The 17,864-nt window shown below is 34.4% G+C and overlaps 1 protein-coding gene across 2 annotated transcripts in view; it reads left to right on the top strand.

Annotated features, from left to right (window-relative positions):
• The window catches only part of LOC134238956 (EF-hand calcium-binding domain-containing protein 6-like), a 27,729-nt gene extending 9,902 nt beyond the window's left edge, over positions 1-17,827 (top strand). Inside the window, exons 6-35 of one of the 2 annotated variants that reach the window (XM_062721078.1) lie at positions 686-807; positions 1,327-1,430; positions 3,319-3,438; positions 5,718-5,824; positions 6,016-6,082; positions 6,192-6,328; positions 6,541-6,659; positions 7,618-7,739; positions 8,125-8,273; positions 8,419-8,529; positions 8,633-8,753; positions 8,929-9,099; positions 9,236-9,310; positions 9,421-9,581; positions 9,850-10,017; positions 10,218-10,389; positions 10,742-10,996; positions 11,406-11,641; positions 11,883-11,979; positions 12,082-12,203; positions 12,416-12,649; positions 12,880-13,035; positions 13,203-13,395; positions 13,626-13,814; positions 13,906-14,133; positions 14,300-14,497; positions 14,805-14,994; positions 15,268-15,452; positions 16,356-16,385; positions 17,026-17,827. In XM_062721078.1, coding sequence (XP_062577062.1) covers positions 686-807; positions 1,327-1,430; positions 3,319-3,438; positions 5,718-5,824; positions 6,016-6,082; positions 6,192-6,328; positions 6,541-6,659; positions 7,618-7,739; positions 8,125-8,273; positions 8,419-8,529; positions 8,633-8,753; positions 8,929-9,099; positions 9,236-9,310; positions 9,421-9,581; positions 9,850-10,017; positions 10,218-10,389; positions 10,742-10,996; positions 11,406-11,641; positions 11,883-11,979; positions 12,082-12,203; positions 12,416-12,649; positions 12,880-13,035; positions 13,203-13,395; positions 13,626-13,814; positions 13,906-14,133; positions 14,300-14,497; positions 14,805-14,994; positions 15,268-15,452; positions 16,356-16,385; positions 17,026-17,304 — 4,618 coding nt within the window. In that variant the 3' untranslated portion in view covers positions 17,305-17,827. Of the gene's footprint in view, positions 1-685; positions 808-1,326; positions 1,431-3,315; positions 3,439-3,702; positions 3,739-5,717; positions 5,825-6,015; positions 6,083-6,191; positions 6,329-6,540; positions 6,660-7,617; positions 7,740-8,124; positions 8,274-8,418; positions 8,530-8,632; positions 8,754-8,928; positions 9,100-9,235; positions 9,311-9,420; positions 9,582-9,849; positions 10,018-10,217; positions 10,390-10,741; positions 10,997-11,405; positions 11,642-11,882; positions 11,980-12,081; positions 12,204-12,415; positions 12,650-12,879; positions 13,036-13,202; positions 13,396-13,625; positions 13,815-13,905; positions 14,134-14,299; positions 14,498-14,804; positions 14,995-15,267; positions 15,453-16,355; positions 16,386-17,025 lie in introns of those variants that run through there. The other variant, XM_062721077.1, reaches the window with a different exon arrangement.
• The last annotated feature ends 37 nt before the right edge of the window (positions 17,828-17,864 follow it).

Here is a 17,864-nt window from a genome sequence, read left to right as displayed (position 1 = left end):
TCCAAGTTTTAAATTTTTAAAACAGGAAGTCTTATTTACCTCTAAAATTGGAGAGTTCAATGTATCGCTATATGGGAAAACATTCAAATTATGTAAAATGGACCTCAATTTTTATTTTTGAATATAAAGCAATTCTACAGGAAAAGTAAATAAGTATACAAACTTAAGACCTTTAAAAGATGAGCTACAGTATAATTTTTACAAGGTTATAGATTTAATGCTTAAAAATAATAAAAACGTGACTGAAAAATTAGGGTTTTTTTTAAATATTTTTTTCAAACAGATGTTCCAATTTTCATCAAAAAAGACATTTGCTTTTATTGTCCATCAATGAAAAAGAATAAAGGCTATGTATCCATATGTTTTTTTGATAGAAATGTATTGTTGTTGATATAATGAGAATCGAGTGTATATCATATCAGTAAAATATGATTACAGTGAACACACTTCTAATGAATTCACTTTAATAGCAAAGAAGTATAAAATTTCATATAATTAGTTGGTCCAGGAAATAGGGAATTACTTTTGAAACAACTTATTTTTTTGTCATATGCAATTCCCTATATGCATGTTTATCTCATAACTTCATTTGATTTCAGTTTCTAATTTATACAAACAATATTGCACTTTCTGATATATTTGTAATCTGAGTAAAATGCAGACTTCATATTATAGGAGTGTGAAGGAAAATGGCAGCAGCCAGCACACTGCTTCCGGAGACACAGGGGGTGCAGTTCACAGCCCGCCCCGCCGTCCTCCGAACCAAAGAAAACATCAAGCCCAGGAGTGGCCGGTCATCTTCTCTAAGTAAGGATAATTCACATCCAATATAAAGTCAAGTTAGAGCCTTGTACAAGGAAAAATTTCATTTTTTTAAAAGCCTTTTTAATTTGTATTTATTCTGGTAAGTCAAATTTAGTTTGGGACACAAATTCACTCATGAATATTATACATTGTTGTATCAAAACAATTTTGATGCAATTTAATTGGAATTACATCAATTTTGATACACCAGGATGAAAATATACACAGATTGTAATATGAAGCTTTTTATTTAAATGACAGTAAAATCATTTTCACTGTACTGTTCATCAGGAATTGATTTTCAATATTAAACTGATTTTATAGGCTCTGAGGGAGGGATCCAGCCTGTCAATGCTAGCCTGTCTAGTATTGAGGAAGATGCTCCCTGATTTCTAGTAGTAACCTTTGTTGTTTGTTTTTTAGGCTCTGAGGGAGGAATCCAGCCTGTCAATGCTAGCCTGTCTAGTATTGAGGTGGAGGCTCTCTGATTTCTAGTAGTCACCTTTGTTGTTTGTTTTTTAGGCTCTGAGGGAGGTATCCAGCCTGTCAATGCTAGCCTGTCTAGTATTGAGGTGGAGGCACTCCTCAGAGAGAAGGTGAGGGCCAAACACCAGAATATAATGCAGGTGAGTGTAGCTTCATAAACAGGACACTCAAACACTTACAGAAATCCATTTCTTACAAGCTTAATTATTGTTTGAACAAATATTGTATATCTGAAATTTCCTTGTGAAACCACCCTTTTTTCACTCTCCTTGAATAAATACTTTTGTATTTGTTTTGAAATTCAATAAACATAAAAAAAATTTAACCCCCCTTCCCAAAAAAATATAAAAATATATATATACAGTATATACATTTACTCAGATTTATCCATGTAATTAATTAATTTTAACCCAAAGACAGTTAATTGAAACAAGCTAATTCAGAGAATCTTCTTTCCGCTGCTGAAGGAAAAAAGATGAGAATGTGCTGACCCGGAAGGGGGGTTTAGGGGGTGGGGCACTTTAAGAAGGGTGGAAGGGGCACAGGGAGTTATGGTTTAAAAATTAATGGAATAAGCTCAAAAGCACCTTGATATATTGCCCTGAAATGAAAGTTTTACACACATACCAAATGTTTGAGTTTATTGCCTTGACCCTTTTGACCTCAAAATAAATAGGGGTCTTCCTTAGGCCATAGGGAGTGGTAGAAAATGTCTTTGCAAAAGCTGAAACGCTTCTGTAGATATCACAGGAAAAACAAATTTTTAAAACAAACAGAATTTGAATTTATGACCTTGACCTTTGACATTTTGACCTCAAATGACATTTTGACCTTAAAATCAATAGGGATCTTCCATATAGGCCATGGGGAGTTAGTAGTATTGTGTAAAGTTTCAGTGCTAAAGATCAGAGGCTTCTTGATATAATGCATGGAAATGAAAGCTTTACAGACAGACATAATTACACACAGACTGAGGGACAGGCAGTTAGACAGGCAGATAGACAGACCAAAATTAATATCCCCCACTTTTAGCAAGGGGACAAAAAAAGATGTGATCAAATTCCGATTTTCGGAATCCTAACCTTAAAAAATATGATCATTTGATTATAAAAAGGAAGAAAGTTATCAGAACAGGCCAGAGTTCTGCTATTCATTCTGGAGAGGTTTTCAATAAATAATACAACAGGTAAATAGTTCCAAATGGATAGATTAGAGTGTTATATAAGCCCCACTGAGTGATACACAATGACAACAGCTACTATCTGTTTTATATTTAAATTAAACCAATAATCCAAACCTGATGTGACCTTGTGAATGGCCGGATTAGTAATGGGCCTGGCTGTTAGTTGACAAAAACTTTAATCTGGGCAGTGTACCTTTAAATTTAACAGCATTGATTAGGTCCTCTGTTATCTTTGATACCCATTCGGTGAGGTAAAAATGAATGGCTGTAATTATGAGTCCAGCTATTTAAACCTGCGGATCATTCGCAGGAAATAGATTTTGTGCGGTGATTTAATCAATGAATATTGAATAGTTTACTTAAATTGTTTAGATTGGTATGTGGATGCATGACCACTTTGTTGTAAATGCTATTATATCTCGTATTACCTAGATTTTCTTACAGAATAATGAAAATTCTTTTTGAAATGTCTCCTCTAGCAATGTGAAGTCTGCGGATTGATAATGTTTTTTTGCATCTTACAATATTTTATTTATTTGTTGTGTTTAGTTCTGTTTTGGGTGATCAATTCCAAGTAAAATGATCAAAGTTACTTGTATCTACATCAAAGATGATCTTGATGATGGTAAATATCATGGTATATATAGTCCAACCTCATCACAAAAACAAATTAACTTTTCATTTCACTAAAGTGAATCCTATAGCTTACAGGTACAAGGCCACAACAAAGAACTTGGGTAACTGTTAAGGCATTTGGGCCTCTTTTTCTCCTAAACTTTTTATTACAGGTGTATACATATTTTTTTTTAGATAGAATTCACTCACACCTATTTTTGTCTTTTCAGGCCTTTATGACTTATGATGTTGAACACAATCAAGGGGTAACAAAAGGGGAATTCCGTCGAGTGTTAGAATCCTTTTGTCTCCCCCTGACCTCAGAACAGTTTGAGGCAGTATTAGCCAAGGTACATAACTCTGTACTTGTAGTTGACCTTAAGTGTGACACTCATACCTTAACCTATTAAATTGTGGCTTCAGTTTGCCTCTTACACCCAGTTCTATGTCTGAATCATCTGAAATGCACCCTCATCAGAGTTTGATAAAAAATTATAAATGAAGTCAAAATAAAGTGCAAAATATGTATCTCTTCATTTATTCCTTGGTATAGTTTTCTTTGATAGCACCCTATGCCATTTTTTGGATACATCACCCTTTTGTTTTTATTTCAGTTGCTATAGAGATGCCACTGTTTGATTTTACCTGGGGTCAGGTTATTTTAAGGAATATTGTGTTCCTCCATAAAATTCATATCAGCCTGCATTTTTTTCTGGATTTCTCTAGTAGTTTATACTATTTAGATTTTTTTCCCTTTTTTGTAATTTGATATTTTATCATGAATTGCTAAGGTAAGATTCAACTGCTTGCCATATATTTCAATGTAATCATTTTATAAAAAGACCATGATAATCTTATACATGTATATCACTTCTTTTGTCAATTGCATAAGTGAGTTTGTGAACATTCAAAAATAATTAGGCCTATACGTTTTTGTATATAAAGGATGAGGTGACTTGCGGCCCCTCGTATACTGACAAAAAATTAAATGTCTAAATTTTACTCAAATTTTTGTATGTATTTGATATGTTTATTTATAGAATACATTATTAACAAAAATAGAATTTTGCTTTTATTGAGGTAGGGGTATCATGTTTACATTCAATTCCCATTGCTTGCCATATATTTACAATTTTCTCCTTTGGCTGGTCACTGTATTTTATTAAAATCTACCTATATGCAAAAGGAGAAAATTGTACCTAACTGCGCTCACATGCTATTTCTTAAAAAATTGTAATCTATTTTATAAAAAGACCATGATAATATCATATATCACTTCTTTTGTCAATGCAAAAATACTATGGAAACATGCTTGGAATTTTACTGGTTTCCGATATTTTTTAGGCATTTGAGTCACAGATTAGACACGGATCTACATGTGTACCATTTCCGAGACCACAGTAAAATTTATATACAGTTACAAACAATGGATAGAATATACATGATATGCATTAGTTTAAAGTTTTGTAGCGTGTTTGGTGAGCAATTCGATGGGCTACACTTATTTCACAAGTTTCATGTGCATTTCTTGTCCTATGTAAATGCTGAAAATCCATGCGTAGTATTAAAAAGCATTGGCTGAATTATAAAAGTTTGAAATGTAGAAAAGGATAACAGGTAAATTAATCTAAACCACGTGTCTGTGATAAAATGTAATTGTTTTGTTGTTCTGTCATCGGATTGGACAATGACTAAGTGCGAAATAATAACAATATAAATATCATTGTACTAAGACCCGTCTTTAAAAGAAAATTGCACAAACCTTTTGATTTGTTTATTCCTTATAAAAAATGTGTCATTTTTGGCGTCGTATTTATTCATTCATTTTAACCTCGTTGTAGATTAAATATAATTCGTCGTGGAGAAAGGGGCCCCAGATAGCAGTTATGTCACCTCATCCTTTCTAACACAAGTGATATCAGCAGTAATATCATGATTTTGATAAAACATTTTTGTAACAAAGAGCATGGAGCATGCCACTGTATATTATTTATTAACACTATTCTTTTGCTTGACTTCCATTGGGGGGTTATATTGTTCCCCCAAATCAGATCTATTTATACTGTACATGTAGTAAAATGCATGTCTAAATTTTAAAATTTCTATTATACTGATTTAGAATAGTCCAAAAGGATATGTAACAAAAATTATATTATATTTTTACTTTTGGTGTTGTTTCATACAGATCCCAAAATGTTGTAAATCTTTTATACTGGTACATTAATGTAATCTATTGTCTGCATAACAATATCTAAACAATTCCTTCTATTTTTGACTTATTAGATTCTAATCAAAAACAATACACATTCCCTCAAATTTCAAATAATTTATCAAATTAATGATTTTTTTAACAATTCACCAATTTAAACTGATCAAGATGGCTTAAGAATGTGTACATTTCCATCATAAGCTTATCTAGTGCTATAGACTGAATCACAAGAGAATGATGTTTCTGCATTACACAGTATTAATGTCAGAGAAGAATTGCCTTTTTTGGAGTGTAATTTAGTCCGGTGTTGGCTAGCTCGGAGATGACATATCTCCCAGGATTTATTTTTTATCGTGACTTTATTTGGTACATGACTGTGTGAAGTGGTCTAAGTACTAATCCATTCTCCCTCCCCACTAGGTGGAAAAGAACCCCAATGGGACAGTCAAATATCCAGACTTCATGGAGAAGTTTTACGGACAACCCCCGAGTTCTGTTGGTGGCGGTCAATGGGCTGGATTTCAGAAGTAAGTCCACAGATCGGGAGGATAAAATTGCAATGAATGTAATGTTGCTATTCTTTAGAAATAAGGTACAGGAATTGTGTGCCTTGGTATATGTAAGGTTGTCTTGAATTTATTATGACTGTTGTAGAAGAGACACTGCTCATCTTTGTCTTGTATAGGTTGTGAAATGTATCAACTTATTTCTCTTTTAGATTTGCTCCCCCTCCTGCAGCAAGGGAGATAAACATTGACATGATTGAAAAAATGCTAAAAGATAAGGTAAGGCAGATAAGCAATGATATGTCAATAAATAAGAAAAGCTTATGTTTAAAATTATGATTGTGAATTCAGTGACATATTGAGTATTTTTATTGTTTCATTATTCCAGATAAGTCAGAATTTTAAGGCTGTAGTGAAGGCACTACAGCTGTTTGACTATAACAGAGATGGTAAAATCCAGAGACATGAACTCAGACGAGTTATTGAGAACTACTGCTTCAAACTGTCAGATGACCAGTTTCAGAAGTAAGTCTATAAAACATTCAGGTGTTTTACAATGCAAAATGTGATTAATGGCTACTTGTATATGCATCCATCCTTTAGCTGATTCCACAGTAAAATTTTCAGGTTATCTATGAAATAAGGTTTATACATGTTTATCCTTACTCCAACACATTCCATAAGCGAGAGCTTTACTTGATATTACAGTAACAGACTTGTTCTTTACTTCTCTGTAGGTTGTGGCTGCGGTACGACTTCCATCACACGGGTCTGGTGAACTATAAGGAGTTCCTGTCACGACTCGGAGTCTCCGTTGGTAACCAGGGGCGCCCCCCAGTAGACGGGGCAAAGGGAGGTAATCAGGAGTCTATAAAATTTGATTCACTAAGTCTAAAACACTTTTATAAAACAGTGTATTTAATTAGCATTTGTTATTGAATAGTCTAAAACATGCAGATTTGAGATCTTTGACATTCCAGGGTTTTGTCTTTTTTTTTATTTAGTGACAAATTTACAGGCCCAGTGGTAAAGGTGAAGTCTGACACCTGTTTAATTGCATGTCCTCACTGTCTGTGTTTCTGGTCCAGATATGTTCATTCTGAAGATCAGTCATGCATGTCTATTGTTCTCTGTAATCATTAAATATAGAACGCATGGTCAAACATGTATCATCACTTTTTATTTCAGTTGATATACATTTTGCATGATATTGCTTGTTCACCACTTTGATAAAATTTTTCATTCAAAAGTTCATTATGCATGGTTGCCTCTATGGCAGACACATTAAAATATGTGTTGAATTTGATGATTTGTCATTCTTTCATTCAAAAAAATAAAATTTTCTGATATATAAGCATCACATTTCTTTACCATAATGAATTACTGTATACCTGTCAATGCCTGATGCAGTTAAAGGCCATGTCACAGCACATGCATATCTTACATGCTTTGACCTTAGGGTTTTCCCTAAGAATCTAAATAGTGGGTACATTAAAAGTTAAAAGAGATCTGAGGTTCCTCCCCCTGATTGGGGGTTGAGTGGGAATACCAGAATTATAGGGAGATAACATCATTGTAGGCAGGGAAATTTCTTTGGCCTTATGATCTTAGGGACAATCCTGTACCCATAGTTTGCTAGGTCATGATAATGCATCATTAATTCATAAAAAATATTTCTCTCCGTTTTATTTTGTAAACAAATCTCATTTTGCATACTCCTTAGCAATTTCATCTTTTCCATTACAAAGAAAGTCATTAATAAACTATCAACTACTGATATTATTTTTTTGAGTAATTGAATTCTTTATTTTCAGCCCTTTTGTGGCCCCAGCAGATCCCTGCCTCAAACAGTAAGATCTTCAAACAGAGAAAGGATGATGAGGAAGCTTTACAGAGGCTGAACTTTGACCAGATAGAGTTAGAGTTCAGAAACAGGGTAAGTGTACCTTCTTACTAAAGGAATTCCAATAAAACACACTTAATTGTAGCCAACACACATACAAGAAATTGATAATTACATCAAAAAGATTCTCATTTTTCTACTCTTTTAAATTATATTGTGAATTAAACAAATATAAATTATGTTTATAATGAAAACGAATTTGGCTGTCCCTGGCACTTCATTATAAGCAATTGTTTTATAATAATCAGTACTCAATCCTTACAGCAGATCATTTACATTAAATTATCATTTACTCTCGGAAATAATGCATTGATTTTTTTACCATAGTCTTTGGTGATCTGATTTCTAAAACAATCATGAAAGTTGGAAAATCCAAATTTCAAATTTACATTTTTAAAAAAAAAAATCTGTCTTGTAGATGAAGAAGAACTACCTGAACCTGAAGAAGATATTCCTGACCTTTGATCAGCACCTGGATGGATTTATTGGTCTGGAGGACCTAAAGTCCATTCTGTGTCAGTTTACCATCCCTATGTCTGACCAACTCTTCAAGCAGATGATGGAAAGGTGTGGTATTTCTTTCCCTTGTGTGAAATTATACAAATATTCTTTAAGCTTCTGAGACATTCTACCATAAATGATATCAGGAATGGATCATTGTAAAATGATAAGATCACAAGGGGAATAACTCTTGGGTGTTACTTTGTTTTAGGTGTGGTGTGAGAGGTACAGGTAAAATATCCTGGGAGCAGTTTCTGGACAAGTTTCAGGATCCCCAGGGAGGGGGAAATGGACAGACCATTCCCATGAGACCCAATCACAAGTAGGTCAAATAAATTAAAATCTCTTACATTTGACGTCTAAAATTCATAGAAATATAGTTATAACCATTGCTACCTGTGATAATTTTAATCACATTTTTGCAGATTTTTCCCGATCCGTGAGGGAATACAAGTGGTGCCAACAGATGATATATGGAAGCTACTGTATAAACATATCCAGTCCCACTACCCCTCCTTGAAGCAGGCCTTTCTACAAATTGATATTGTAAGATGTTTGCAATACTTTTAATACTGGGTTAAAATTTCTTGATCATACCTAATATTACAGTAAAACACACTTGTTATAAGTGTGTGTAACTGTACTTAGTGAAGATGATTAATTTATTTGTCGTACATAAAAATAAATGATTGATATTTTATTCATGTTTTCTCCATTACAGACTCGTAAAGGAAGGATAACTCGTACAGAGCTGAGAAACGTGATAGAGAAGTTTGCCTTTAGACTGGATAATGAGCAGTTTAAACAGCTGATGTTAAAGTTAGATCCATTCCACACCAACAGCATCTCCTACCATGACTTCCTGAAATTGTTTGAGGAGACCGACACTCCAGTAAGTGAGGGGTCATTCAGAATTTGTTATCTTTTGTGCTTTACAGCTATATACATATGTTTATAAGGTTCTTCACATTTATATGTGTAAATTTAAACTTGTAGTTTACTTATTTGTTGTGTGCTGCTTTTTACAGGAGGGACACAAATGGCTGAAGTCCGTTCATCGTTTCAATGAGACACCCAAACCAGCTGTCATGGCTTGGGAAACAGTAAGTCTATCACACATTTGAATTTATTATCATCAGAGTGTCCTAGAACTAAATTTGACACTCAGTTTTTTTAAGACTGTTGATTACAGTATTTTTTATTGAATTGACAGATAGAGGAGATCCTCCGTGAGAAGATAACAGAATACTGGAAGTCTGTGTCTGCAGCTATAATGGTGGCCGATACTAAGGGAGATGGATACATTTCTATCCCCAAACTGAAGTCCGTTATAGATAACTGTGTGCTGCCCGTCTCAGAAGATCACTTCAAAAGGTCAGTAGAAATCTGATTTCTTTTGTAACAGAAATATTCTTATTGCAAGGAATACTAAATACATGTGTATTACTGAGTAAACAAAAGTAATTTTGTAAATAAAATATTCAAGCATCTTTGAGAGCATACAGACAATGAAATTATGCTTCTGATATTTCAATTGTGCACAGTTTGTAAATGTATGTTTGTGCTATATTTTATGACTTGCATTGTAACATTACTCTTAAAAGCTTGTATTAGGGAAGTAATAATTGTTTGTATTTTACAGTATGGTGTCTCGGTGTCAGGACCGCGTTAATAATCAGATTAATTACGTGGAGTTCCTGGAGATGTTGAACGTTGACGTAAGGCCCGGAGATCTGATTGGCCTCAGTTCACAGGTCCAGCAGGGCAGTGAGGAAAGGGAGGCAATTAGGATCAAAAACCATATAGCAAGGTAGTCATGTAAAATGAAAAAAGATAAGGCAAACTATAACATAATCCTAAGTATTTAATATTGTATCTTAAAGAATCTTTTGGGCTACCTTCTCCTTATTCAAAAGTCTAAATGATGTTTTCTTTAGGAATTCCCACATTACACTTATACATTATTTTAAAGCAGTGATGCTTAATTACAATCCTTTTTTTATATTCTAGGAGTATGCGGGTTAATAGAAGGGCCCAAAATCGTACCAACACAATGACCGCTGATGAGGTCATCGCCCGGCTGAAGGACAGAATGTCCCAACACAAGGTTCAGATTAGACAGGCCTTCCTGTCATTTGACAAATCAGGGAAGGGGCGGGTCACCAAGAGGAACTTCAGGGAGGTACGTTAAACATAACTATAGATATTTTCAGTCAAATTAGAACATGTGATATTTATGGCAAATTAATATAAAGAATTCAAATTTTAAATTGAAAATACCATATGTGTACATAATTTAGGATATTCAAAATTAAGTGTAATAATTGGATATGAAGTTGTTTGTAATCAGTAAAGCATATTAGTTATCACAACAATGTATATTGTATTATAGATGATGCTTCTTTGTCACCCATAATGAGTCTAATAGTTTGATCATATTCCAAACTTAAAATTTGAAGCCCACTTTTTTAAGCACACATACATTACTTTATGATATTATCTGAAATCACTGGTGTGATGTGTTGTTTTATCAGGTTCTGGGAACGTTTGGTATCCTGATGACCGATGACCAGTTCCAGGAATTGACCGAGCGTGTGGGCTTTATGAACGGTCAGATGGAGTACTCGGACTTTGTCAGTGCCTTCGAGGATCCACGGATCCAGGGACCGGGGGATGAGATCAAGAGGACCGGTAATCATCGCGTAAATCCGATCCGCGGCGACGAGCGGGGAATGACGGCAGACGAGGTGGAGATCAAACTGAGGGGTAAACTACGAGAAAACTTCGCAGTAAGTTTATTGTCTTCAAGGACAAAGTATTTTGCATGTACATGGATTTTTTTCATTTGAGCACATTGTACTGTAAATCACTTTTTATTCGGATTTATTTTCGCGTAACACAGTGTGCTCGCGAAAATTTAATTTGCGTATAATAGTATTCCTTAAGATTATATACAACAATTCATGAAAATTTTGTTCGCTAATCAAGAGTCAATGACTATCTAAAATAAGGTGTCTTGAATATTTAAATATTTAATTCTCAAAAATTTCTAATGGAAAATGTTCACTATTTGGGTTCATTTTGCCATTTTCTAATGCTGTTGATTTATACTTGATTATTAGTCTTATAATTACCTTTATGTTTGTATAGATTTAAATTAAAATGTGTTAAAGGATAGTTTTGGGGTTTTATTTCCAGAATCTGCGAGCAGCATTTTACAAGTTTGATGACGACCACAATGGTTTGATCAACAAGGCCAACTTTAGGAGGATTTTAGATTCTTTTATGTGTATAATGTCTGACAATGAATTCCAAGAACTGTGTAAGAGAATGGGAATTACTAACTCCAGTAAGATTTCTTATGAGGAATTCCTCCAGAGGTTTGAGACCAGAGACACAGCGGAGGGGCACAAGTGGCTCAACTCGGTTCATAGGTCTGTTGAATTTATTATTGACCAAAAAAAAGTTTGAACATTTAAAAAAACTTTCTCCATTACAAACTCATAAAGGAAGGAAAATTCTTTTTAGTAGATAAATTCAGAGCATAGTAAATTGAATTTCTGTTTAATTACATGGCATAGCTATCATTCTAGTCTAGATATTAAACTGAGTACCGGTAGTACATTTCTAAGATCTTCTGTTGCATTCATATAATAATTCAACTAATCTTTTCAGGTATAACACCACCTACCCCACACCTGAGATGACTGCAGAGTCAGCACACGAAGCATTAAAACTCAAATGTCACAGACAGTGGAAGGACTTAGCTCAGGTGAGACTGGTTCAGAGATCTCATGTCCAGGTGTTAATCAGAGGGTTTACATCTATTTTTCTTGAGTTTCTGCTCCAGATTAAATGACATTTTTCCTTGTAGGCATTTACACAGATTGATGCCATTGGTACCAAAGGAGTCCTGAGGAAGAGAGAGTTAAGGGACTTGTTGTTCAAAATGGTTATTCCTATGGGACCAGAGGAGTTTAAAAGACTCTGGGAATTGTAAGTACATGTGTGATTGTAAATAGTAGAAATGTACATGCTTGAATAATAAAAAGTATTCACTTAACATATTTTGATAGCATCCTCCTTGAAAATTGGTACATGTATATTTAAATGAGGAAAGGTAATTACTTTATGAAAGATGAATCAATTTTTTATGAATAAATAATCGATGAAATATATTTGTAAATAAGTGTTCTATTTGTTTTTAGCTATGATGAAGATGGAAAAGGCTATGTTAATTATCAAGACTTTTTGGAAAAACTCGGAGCCTCAGAATTCACTCCTGCTGATACGATGGGAACCAGTACAAACATTATAGATACCAGTCATAAAACAATCATGGACCACAATGATGACCAGCTGGTCAAGCATCAGAGGATGACCAAACACCAGGCCGATAGGGTCGCCTTCATGAATGCTGAACAAGTCGAGAAACTACTCAAGTATGTCATTTTACGTACTTGACTTTATGAAGGGTTCTGTCAAATTTGCTTATGTTTCTTTCAAGATCACCCAGTTTTCAGAGAAATTTTATTGCGGAAGATATATAAAAATGGTGAACTTCAATGTACAGTGGTTGGTTCAAAAGTTGAATTCATACTGTAAAAAAAAAAGATACTGTGATATTTTAAGACACCATACATGTATAATAAAGTTCTTTGCCTTGTTTCAGGGATAAGATCCGAGATAATTACAAGGACACGTATGATGCCTTCAGGAAGTATGACACACAAAAGAAAGGATCCCTGTCAGTTAACGAGATACAGAATGTTCTTAATGATCTACACTTCTTCATGAACGATGAACAATTCTTCAAACTCATAGACAAGTAAGACCTTAAATTCAAAATCAACAATTTGTATGTCCCTCCTATTACTTTATTTTCCAAGGGAAAAACGAGATTTTTTGCATGCAAATTACAGATTGTCATTAAACCTTTTATTATTTTTGCCTACTCTTTGTAACATATTGTTGAAAATTTTATTTTCTTTAAAGAATTGGTCTTGGCACCAGAGGGAGTCGTCTGAACTATGAAGAGTTCCTGAGGGCCTTTGAGGAGGGACGTAAGGAGCACTACCAGCGCCCTCTACCCGAGGTCAGGATCCAGGAATGGGGCGGACTCAGTCCACAGGAGGCCGAGAGCAAACTCAGACAGATCATAGAGACTCAGGGAGATGTCCTAGGAAAGGTGAGTAAACAAACTCACATGAGATATAGAAACACAGGGAAATGTTGAGGGGAGATGTTTATTGGAAAGAAAAGAACTATCTCAGACAGGTCAAAGAGACTCGTGTCCTGCTTCCTGAATAACTATACCGATTTTTACATATGCCAAAGTTACACTTTAATAGATGAACACCCTTGAGAAGTAAATTTGAATTGTAAACAGCTGTTGACAAATCCTTATGATTTTTTCAGGCTTTTGCATCCTTTGATAAGAATCAGTCCAACCTGATTCCCATGAAGGACTTCAGAAGAGTGCTGGACATCTTTGCCTTTAAGATGACAGACCCACAGTGGCGCCACCTAACGAGTAAATTACAGGTGGTGGACAAGTCTGTCAATTATTTGCTGTTCCTGGAGAACTACAATATGTCCGACCAAGAGGTGAGTCAAGTTCTTTGGTTTATAACTTTGGTAAAATCTTAGACACCATAGGAATAATTTCTTACACATTTTCAATTTTCTTTGGAAATAGGATGCCGAGAAATGGCTGGCTGCCCTACAGAAACAGATGAGGAACCAGGCCCAGCCCCTGATGCCTATTGATGAGGTTCAGGAGAAGGTGCGGGAGGCAGTACACGCCCACTTCTACACACTGGTCAACCTCTTCAAAGAGGTGGACTACGCCAACATCGGGGTCGTATCTAAAGAGGACTTCAGGGACGTGATGGATAAGAATGTCCTGAGATTTAATGATGAACAGGTGCTTGAAAGATTTATAGCAAATTTCTATGGATTTCTTTGGTCATTATGTTTTGTAGCATAAGTAGATACAGTAAACATAACTCCAGTATAAATAAGGAACAAAGGTGAGTTACGAGAATTACAACCTTTCCTCTTTTTTATCTTTTTTTGTAATATTGTTGCAGTTTGACAACTTATGGGGGTCGTTACCTGTCAATGATTTTGGTAACTTGGACTACAAGGAATTTCTCCGTCGTTACTCATCCAACATGGAGGTTCCCCCCACTCCACAGAGACCTGCCTCTACGATGAATGGTCGACCCGGGACACAGATGTCAGGTCGACGACTACAGAGTAGGGCTGTGTCAAGGTCAATAACACAGGTTAGGGTCATTTATAATTGAAAAGGATTTATTTCTGTATTTATGGTTAGGATAGATTTAGTGTCTCACAAGACTTGTTGCCTGATTATTGTTCAAATTTCAATAATCTCTGGCTTTCACGCTCATGTTGTGTAATTACAAACTTCTAGATGATAATTCATTAACTGATAATCACCAGTTTCCATTTTTAAGCCCTGTGACAAGATTGGATCCAAAATTAGAGTCAGAGTTTTGACTAGTTGTGGCTATCTTTAAGTGTAAGAAAAAAAACTCTTCTTTATGTCTGATTTATTTTTATTCCTCACAGATGGAGTTTGGGCGGCCCGGTTCCCGATTGTCCAGAGCTCAGACTCGAATGAGTACACCCATGATCAACGCAGAGAGTGCCGAAACAAGGATCAAAAACAGGATATTCCGAAACTGGAAGGAAATCCAGAGGAGTTGTCGTAACTGTGACAAACACAACACAGGGACAATCCAGATAGAGGAACTCAGAGGTAAGAACGAATGGAGGGAGAGATAACATTAAAAAACAGAGGTTAGTTAAATACTGTGAGTTCATCAATATTCGTCAGCATCAATTTTCATGGATTTGGTAAAATACACAGCTTTTAGGAATATGCTAATTCATGGGTAGTGGGTGGTCATACCAATATATTTTTAGGGGCTAGGGTGTTTGATTTGTTGAATAAAAAGTCTGGATGGTGATCTATATAACATATATTTCTAAATATTAATTACTTGACACACATCTTGCATTTTCTTTATAGACATTCTGATGAGAAATGGAATAGAAATGCCTGAAGAGGAATTTTATGATCTGATGACTAAATACGATCTGAGAGAGGATGGCTCATTTGCATATGTCGACTTCCTGCGTCACTTTATTTTAAATCTTAAGCCACAGGAAGATCCAAACTTATTGTCAAGGCGACGTGTTCCAGGACGAGTATCTGTAAGTATTGTGATGTCACTTACTGTTATAGAATCCATTATGTAAATCCTAGCTTGGTCAAATTAACATGTTTGTTTGAATTTAATTTGTGACCAGTTGAATGTGATATATAACTTAAAACATGTGTTTGATTCATTGAATACCACTAAATTTTTTTTTAAGAAATCTGAATTCATTTAACATATTTGATGTTATTATTAATGCAACACAGATGCCAATATTTCATAGACAGTGGAAGGTATTTTGATATTATTTGAATGTGTATGAATATTATGAAACATTTATGGCTTAAAATGTATTTCTACACATGCCCGTTGTACACCTCCCTTACAGTCTGACTGCACCAATGGGTCTGACAGAGTCAGCATTAATGCTTAATTAATTTTAAAAATACTTGCAATTTTATAACGGTAAATGTATTTGATTAATTGTGCATCAGGGGGCAAAAGCATTGAAGGACAGATGATACAAACAAAAAATGGATGCCTGGATTGATATATATTTTTTGGCCTAATTTCATTGAAAATGATGCAAATAATAAATTTCTAGAATATAAAGAAATTGTAAACCTTCTGTGATGTTCAAAAGTCTACCCTTCTAAAACCATCCTTATTAATCTATACAAATATTTTTCACCCATTTTTGTCGAAATTTGAGTAAAAAATTAAAAACTACACGGTGAAAGTTTTTCATTTTATTTATTTAAACATGACCCAATATGATATTTTCAAATTCTTTGACAAAAGTTTGTTTTGTATCATCTGTCCTTAATGGAGAATCTGATGTTACCCATCACCAGCTTTTATATGGAAGACTAAACTATATGTATATACAATGATAAGCTTTGCCGTGGTTATGGTTATGTTGGGGTATTTTAATTTGGTTTAATTTTGCTCTATATAGTCCCTGTCTACACTGTCGGAGAATTCCGAGGTAATTTAATGCAGCTATCTGATGTTGGGTTTTATTGGCTTTTTTTATCTTTTGAAGTTCACACAATCATATGTACATCTTTCCTCAAAGTATCAATATCAAATTTTATTTTCATGTCACTCTTTATTAATACTTTATACACTGTATTCAGCCTTATTCAATTTGACTTACATGTATTTTATCTTTTTTCAATATCTTTTATTTTGATTCGTTGCTTCCTTGCGAATTTTAAAAAATATGATTTCATACGACTCATCTTAGAATTGTATTGTCTATTTTAGTCTCAAAACCATTTTATAATAAATAATATAACAGGAATATGATAAAATATAAATAGCTATTTGAGTATTTTAGCCTGCTAAAAGTGTTCACATTTGATGCATTCTATATATTATAAATGTCAGGGTTAGACTTGTGGCTAGATATATTTGTGTTATCAATTTTCCTTCATGCAACAAAACTGATTTAAATTGCAGTTTTTTTTTTTTAAAAAAACCTTTAATTTATTTCTTGCATAGATAAAATGTTCTTATGGACATACCTTCAAGATATTATTTTGTTTCTCATGATAAACTTCTTATCTTGAGATTTTTACCAACTTATTTTTATACAGAATCTAATTCTAGTGACTGTATTGTAGGTATCAGCGGGCCACACCAGCACGCATTTCTACGATGCCATGATCCGACTCCGCGAATGTGTGCTCCAGAACTGGAAGGAAATGAGGCGACTCTTCCGATCCCTGGACCGTGAAAATCAGGGCACAGTTAGCTCCCTTGATTTCCGCCATGTTTTACGACAGTTCAGTGTCAATCTAGGAGAGGATGAATTTTTCCACCTATTGTCCTATTACGATAAGAACTTAAATGGAATGATATCCTATAATGACTTTATCAAAGCTTATCTCCAAAGTCCCTGAGAACTATGGGAAAACTTAACTTAGGAATTCTACTATAAAATAAGAGCCACTTTCACTGGTGTTGATATTCCGTCTCTGTTCTGCTATTGCTTGCTTTGTTTATAGACTGCTGTGATCTTTCTCAATCATGGTGCCTTTATAGGATAAAAAATTATTATGTACCAAATGTACTGCCCCTTTCTATTTCATTATGTCATGAAGTTTGCAATATAAACCTTAGAAATTCAATGTGTATACTTACCTCAGCACCAGAGCTTTGCAATCAAACATGGATTCTAGCTGTTAGGTTAACATAGAGTGTGAAATCTGAACTCTTCTTGTGTAGTTGTGTGGAAATGGATACTCTCAACTTTTACTGCGGCTGTGATATGCAAACTGTGATTCATTCTTTGTCTTTTAATTTTTACTTGTGATGCTGATATATGGAATTTTTAAAATTCTATGATGATACACAAATGCTTGTATAATTTATGTATATTTTTGTACATCTGCTATCTCTTTTTAATAAACGATTACTTTAGAATGCCTTTGATTTTCTTTTCCTTTAGTCACTTAAACAC

Source organism: Saccostrea cucullata, unplaced genomic scaffold (genome assembly GCF_032062105.1).
Source record: "Saccostrea cucullata isolate Sc308-1 unplaced genomic scaffold, CSIRO_AGI_Scuc_v1 ctg658, whole genome shotgun sequence".
Taxonomy (NCBI): Eukaryota; Metazoa; Mollusca; class Bivalvia; order Ostreida; family Ostreidae; genus Saccostrea; species Saccostrea cuccullata.
Note: the sequence above shows the minus strand (reverse complement) of the source record. Positions and strands in the feature narration are given on the sequence as shown.